Here is a 6,721-nt window from a genome sequence, read left to right on the forward strand (position 1 = left end):
GGAGCAGAGCTTTAGCTTTAAAGTCTGGATGTTTCCTCGTGTTCCAGGATACGTGTAGTGACGAGTTCTGCACTGAAGCTAAAGGCTAGTGGGCTGTCTGTCGTCTGTGGCTCAGTCTGACTTCCTCTGTGTCTATTAACATCAGCAAACCTTTAGTGTCCATCTCTAATACTTTGTTACGGTTACGATCCGTTGCTATGGCGATCAGAGGACAAGAAGGCGGGACAGTGAGCCGTTTGGTTGGACTGTTATTAGCAAGTGGATTTTGTATGCTAAGTAAAATTCTTATTATTCTCTGTCTGTTCATTTCTGGTGACCCCGCCCCTCTATGCCCCACCTCCCAAAGTCTGAAACAACAGAACTGTATTGACGCAATCGATAACATTTCACTTTGGACTAAAATGAAGCGGTTTGTTTACGTTTGCCTCGTAGTTTTGTCAGAGCAGCGAGGACGCGACCGTGGCCATGTTTTAGCGCTAAAGATAAAGACTGAACGTTCTCTTTAAAGTCATTTCTATAAGAGTGCTACAGTTTAGTTCTGCTGTGATTCTGAGGTTGAACAGGCGTGATGATGATGATAAAGATGATAAAGCTTATGATGAGGAGGAGGAGACAGGTGCCGGTTATTCTGTAGTAATGATGGAGATGAACATGGTGTGCAAACGTCCTGCTCTGCTCTGTGGCGTCTTGTGCTATATTTCTCCTCACAGCTGCGTCTCAACCGCCTCCGTCCACACCGGGGCGCTGCACAGCTTCAGCAGGGAGGAAGGGACAAAGAATCTCTCTCTCTCTCTCTCTCTCTCTCTCTCTCTCCCCTCTGCTTTCAGAGGTGAGGTGCGATCGGTCCATGCAGATGCGTCGTCCCAGATGGAGATGATGATGATAATGAAGGAGAAGAATTACATGATGCAGGTTTTATTTATTATAAAATTTTTTTTAGAGAAACAAGTTGCAGGTTGCGTTTAGCTGTCGTCCTCGTCCTCCTGCTCCATCTCATCCTCGCTGAGGATCTCCGGCAGCCTGAAACACACCTCGAAGAAGCTGACGAGCGACTGATCCAAGTGCTGCCGAGAAACGTCCGACTGCAGCAAGTGCCCCTCGTCGGGGTAGATCTGAGCAGAGAGAGGAGAGGTAGGGGCATTAAAGTCCGACCTCCTGATTGGTCAGCATGAGAAACACCACGTTCACTCTAGCTGTAGTTCTTGTGGGCGTGGCCTATTTTAGTAACCAAAAAAACTTTTTCTCCTGCTAGTGTGAAGGTAGAGAACACACACACACACACACTCTCGCTCCAGCTCCTACCTGCAGTGTGTAATTGGCCTTTTTATTTATTAAATAGTTGATGAATTTAGCCGTGTGCTGGAAGTGGACGTTTTCTGCAGAACAGACAGAGACACAGACGTGTGTTAGTGGTTAAGAGATGGTGATCGTGATAGGAATCGAATCGGAGCGAGGACGAGGAGGACGAGACGTCAAACTCACCGTCTGCTGTCGGGTGGATGATTAAAAAGTTCTTGTCCTCCAGCTGACCTGCTCGATGAGCTAAACTGGACGTCTGAGACAGGGGAGAACACAGCGGGATGTGAGAGGAAACCACAGAGCCGTGTGTGTGTGTGTGTGTGTGTGAGATTTACCTCATACACTCGGGGATTGGCTCGAGGAGATCCTAAATAGCGCTCAGAGAACGCAGAGGCTGTGATAACGACACAGAGATGAGAACAATGACTGGTGTAACAGAGACTGAGGTTTCTCCTGCACCACCTCACACTGGAGACTCCTTCCCTACATGTTGCTATAGAAACCACAGACCCACACAGGTCTTTGTGGTAATGACTAGCAGTGAAAGGAAGTAACAGACTCCAGGCTACGTGTTTGTTCTACAGGACTGAGCTTACCGTAGAGACTGAAGTCTGTGATGGGAGAGACGGCGGCGCCGCATTTCAGTTTAAAGTTGTACTTGAAGAGCGAGTCGTCAGAGCTCAGCAACAGACTGGCGAGATATCCACCATACACCTACGGAGGAGGAGAAGAAAAGAGGATGTGACACTTGGACAGACTCACACAGACTGGATTTGTGCTATTGTCCTGAGCAGCTGCAGCATGTTGAGACTCTGTGTTCAGTCTCTTCACACTGTTCCTGTCTCGGAGTCTAAAAGCTTTCCAGTGAGATTTAATAATTAATCTGGAGCATCAGATGTACCAGCGCGTCTCGTCCTCTTCACTCCAGCAGAGCTTCTGTTCTGTTCTCCCATAAAAACCAGCAGCTCCAATTATCTTTGCTTTCAAACAAACCTCTTAAGCGCTCTTGTGGAACACACTCGCTTTCATTCGCTCGCTCTGCATCTGTGCTTCCTCTCGCAGGCAGTGGCTCTGAACTGTCATCTCTTCATAGTGTAATTCCACATCAGGACAACTCGCTTCGTGTGTGTGTGTGTGTATATGTGTGTATGTGTGTGTACAAGTGTGTGTGTGTATGTGTGTGTGTGTGTGTGTGTGTGTGTGTGTGTGTATATGTGTGTGTGTGTATGTGTGTATATGTGTGTACAATTGTGTGTGTATAAGAGTGTGTGTGTACAAGTGTATGTGTACAAGTGTGTGTGTGTGTGTGTGTGTAAGTGTGTGTGTTGAACACAGTTGAACACAGTGAACTCACCCGTCCATACACACCGATCCTGGTCTTGTCGATGTACGACTCTTTAGTTATGATGCTGCAGAGACAGGAAACAGTGACGTCAGCCGTTAGAGCCGTACCTCAGTGACCTAGTACATCGTCTACTGACCTCTTTAACACAGACGAGCGTCAGTACTGCAGTGTTCCAAATAAAAGTAGGGCACCTAGGTAGGGCACATACCAGGGAAATGTGTGTGTGTGTGTGTGTGTGTGTGTGAGAGTCATACAGGGGATAAAGAACAGAAGTGTTCTCACAGAAATCCCACAATCTGTGACATGTTGCAGAGGTGGCGGAGCTAAAGGTGACATGGTGTACAAACCCACAAACTGCAAACACTCTCTGTGTGTGTGTGTGTGTGTGTGTGTGTGTGTGTGTGTGTGTGTGTGTGTGTGTGTGTGTGTGTGTGAGTACCTGAGCGCCTCCAGCTGGTCGAGCTCCTCAATCTCGCCGAGTTTCCTCTTGATCCGGTGCAGCAGGTTGGTGCCCTGAAAGCCGCTGCCCCTCCCATCGAAACGCATCACGATGGTGCTGTAGGAGCTCACCAACACCGTCGCCCAGTCCACCTGGAACTGCTCCGTTACCATCTGACCACCGGGGGTGCCGTCACTGTCTCACACACACACACAGTAGGAAAAACAAAGGAGGAATTACTACTGATGATAGATCTCATTTTTTTAATATACAGTAAATAAACTTTACATGTACGCAAAAAATATAATTAATTAATTAGTTAGTTAATTAATTAAATAATTAATTAGATAGATAGATAGATAGATAGATAGATAGATAGATAGATAGATAGATAGATAGATAGATAGATAGATAGGCACTTCCTGTTGTGCACTTCCTGTTCCTATTCTGCGGGCTCTGCTGGTTGGTCACTTTGCTGAGTTTAGTGTTTAGAGGAAATCCGTCAGCTTGCTCACTGAAGCCTCATTAGCACTCGCACGCAGCTGAATTACACACTTAGCTGCTTGGAGCCATAAACAAAAGCCATTAAGGGATTTCATCACCTGGCTGATGGCTTCCTGCTCATCCAGGATCCGACCCTCTCAGAAGGGGATTGATGCGACTACAGGATGATTTAATATACAACGCGAGGAGCTCTGGGGCGTCACCCCTGTGCCTGTGTTTTACCTCTGATATGTTTTTATTTATTACAGGCTTCCTTTTCTCAAATACTGTCCTGAATATGAGTATGAGCGATTGCTAGGGGCCCAAGCACTTTTACCTGTTTTGTAAAGACAGGTGAAGATCCACAGATCTACATTTTTAGCCAAGGATTTGTGTGATCAAATGCAGTCAGTGTGTGTGTGTGTGTGTGTGTGTGTGTGTGTGTGTGTGTGTGTGTGTGTGTGTGTGTGTGTGAGACTTACACCAACAGCAGTAAGGGGTAATGTGCCGTGTCTGTGAAAGCTGCAGGTTTCAGGATCTGGATGGTCAGAGCTGTGGGAGGAATCATACGGTTAACATGTCTGATCTCACACACACACACACACACAGTGTACAACAACACTGATACTGATCCTGATGTGAGCTGTAGGAGAAACGTACTGTAGTCGTCGATGGTGATTTCCTGATACTCCACTCGGGGCATCTGCATGGAGTTGATTGTGGAGCTCAGCATGTCGTTCTTCTCCACATCCAGCAGCTCTGAAACACAAACCCTTTACATTACACATCATAGCATATGTGTAGTTGAAGGAAGAAGAGCTTAGCTACACTCATGGGGCTTTTGGAACTATTACATCAATTATCAACCATCTCATTTCCCCGGGAACTTCAGAGGAACTTCTCCCCTTTCTCTGGAAACCATCTGAACACCACAGAGCTGCTTGGTTTCTGGACTCTAACTGGTGGTCAGGTGTCGATGAGCTGGTTTATATTAATGTACTTGCTCTGATACCTAATGGTTTCTATAGTAACAGCTCATTCATGGGGAAGTTTCCGGAGAACGTTCATTATTTCTTGATGCTTTTTCTTGCTATTTTCCTTTATTAATTCTTTTATTTCATTTTTTCTTCTTCTCGCATGCTGACAATGATTCCTCACTTTTAATTTAATACCATAATGTGTGTGTGTGTTTCAGATGATGTCAGTGACTTATTTCTGAAAATCAAACCGAGATGCTCTGCTCTCCAAGTCTGACTCAGACATGCTCTCATTTCCCCCTCGGGTAGAAGCACCGTAACCTTGTTTCCATGGCAACCGTGCTATTGCGCTCACATAGGGGACGAGACCCAAGGACAGAGAGACGCTCGTAACGGTCACAGACTAAGAGCAGGTTTATTATTATTATCTCTAAACATGTCCTCGTTCATTTATTTGAGTGATGTTTCACACCCTTTTCTTTCACGGTGTAGATGGTAGTTTAAACCCAGAGGCTGTGTTCCAATCAGACGATTATAAACAGGATACTCACTCTGATAGAGTCGGTCTCGTGTGCTGTAGACGGCTGTGTAGGGAACCGTAGGACCTTCAGAGAAGCAAGGAAGTGTTTAGTGCTACATACACATCATCAAATACACACACATATATTCTGGGTGCAACAAGTAAACGATTCACCAAACGATTCAGCATGCAATTTGCAAACAATTTAGCTTCCTGCAAATGAATCAGCATGTTACTGAGTTACAAATGATTCACCGAACAAATCAACCTGCCATCCAATTTTTAAGAAAGACTCAAACGATTCAGTGAATGATTTACAATGCAAATGGTTCGCAGAATGATTCGGGGGGCAAAAGCATACGAATCAGCATTCAGCTCACATATGATTGACTACACAAGCTGCAGATAACACGGCAAATACCTTGGAAATGACTGTGTGCAACTAGTGAGACTGAGAAGAGTTAACACTGTGTGTGTGTGTGTGTGTGTGTGTGTGTGTGTGTGTGTATAAAGTGAAACTCTAATGCAGTGTGCAGTCTCACACCTATGGTTAATTACAGCTCTGTGTTTTGTCCTCGTCTCAGAGGGCTTCGGATCGTCTCCGGCTTTTGCTTTAAGTGCCACATTATCAGTAATGATAAAAGGCTCGGCTCAAGACTCATCCGATTAATAAGCCAAGCTCAGGGCAGCAGATCCCGCTAAGCAGATCAGCGGCCATGACAACCGGGCTTACTGTGCTGATCAAAACCACATCATGAAGGAAACGATGATTAATGCACTTGGATCGGTGAGGAAGCCACACATCTGTCTCAATTTATTCAAATCTATTGACTTACTGTCTCTATACAGCCAATGAGAGACAGAGGTCTGTTAAAGCCATGCTTCAGAAAAGACCAGTACTAAATACACTGTACAGTTCAGTGTGCAACTTATGAATGATTCACTAAACGGTTCAGTGCACAACTCACCAACGATTCACCAAACAATGCAGTGTTCCACTCGTAAATGATTCATTAATGTTAGTAAATGATTCACCAAACAATTCAGTGTGCCACTCGTAAATGATTCATCAATGTTAGTAAATGATACATCAAACAATTCAGTGTGCCACTCGTAAATGATTCATCAGTGTTACATTTACAGCATTTGACAGCCACCCTTATCCAGAGCAACTTACATTATCTCATTTATATACAAATGAGTAATTGAGGGTTAAGGGCCTTGCTCAGGGGCCCAACAGTGGTAGCTTGGTGTACCAGGGATCGAACTCACAACCTTCCGATTGGTAGCCCAACACCTTAACTACTATTCTACCACATCTTAGTAAATGATTCACCAAACAATTCAGTGTGCCACTCGTAAATGATTCAACGATGTGAGTAAATGATTCACCAAACAATTCAGTGTGCCACTCGTAAGTGATTCATCAGTGTTAGTAAATGATTCACCAAACAATTCAGTGTGCCACTCGTAAGTGATTCATCGATGTTAGTAAATGATTCACCAAATGACTCAGTGCTCAGATCATTCACTCAGTGTAACTCACTGTCCCGAAGTGGTCACATGATTAACCAAATGATTGTGGAAGGCTGAGAGCAGAGTCTCTCTGACCTTTACAGTTGAGGAGGAAGTAGTTTGTGTCGGAGCTGAACGAGCCA

General features: G+C 45.0%; 1 protein-coding gene across 5 annotated transcripts in view; it reads right to left on the minus strand.

Moving 5' to 3' along the window:
* Positions 1–277: 277 nt before the first annotated feature.
* dpp6b (dipeptidyl-peptidase 6b) overlaps positions 278–6,721 on the minus strand; it is a 71,431-nt gene continuing 64,987 nt past the window's right edge. For all 5 annotated transcript variants that reach the window (XM_047821574.1, XM_027142463.2, XM_047821577.1 and 2 more), the window contains 11 exons: positions 6,675–6,721; positions 5,095–5,148; positions 4,227–4,325; positions 4,049–4,118; positions 3,084–3,278; positions 2,654–2,708; positions 1,896–2,013; positions 1,635–1,693; positions 1,483–1,555; positions 1,303–1,376; positions 278–1,112 (listed from right to left, as the gene is read on the minus strand). The exon at positions 6,675–6,721 is cut by the window's right edge and continues 66 nt beyond it. In XM_047821574.1, the coding sequence (XP_047677530.1) occupies positions 963–1,112; positions 1,303–1,376; positions 1,483–1,555; positions 1,635–1,693; positions 1,896–2,013; positions 2,654–2,708; positions 3,084–3,278; positions 4,049–4,118; positions 4,227–4,325; positions 5,095–5,148; positions 6,675–6,721 (994 nt within the window). In that variant the 3' untranslated portion in view covers positions 278–962. The remainder of the gene's footprint in view (positions 1,113–1,302; positions 1,377–1,482; positions 1,556–1,634; positions 1,694–1,895; positions 2,014–2,653; positions 2,709–3,083; positions 3,279–4,048; positions 4,119–4,226; positions 4,326–5,094; positions 5,149–6,674) is intronic.

Source organism: Tachysurus fulvidraco, chromosome 1 (assembly GCF_022655615.1).
Source record: "Tachysurus fulvidraco isolate hzauxx_2018 chromosome 1, HZAU_PFXX_2.0, whole genome shotgun sequence".
Lineage (NCBI taxonomy): Eukaryota > Metazoa > Chordata > Actinopteri > Siluriformes > Bagridae > Tachysurus > Tachysurus fulvidraco.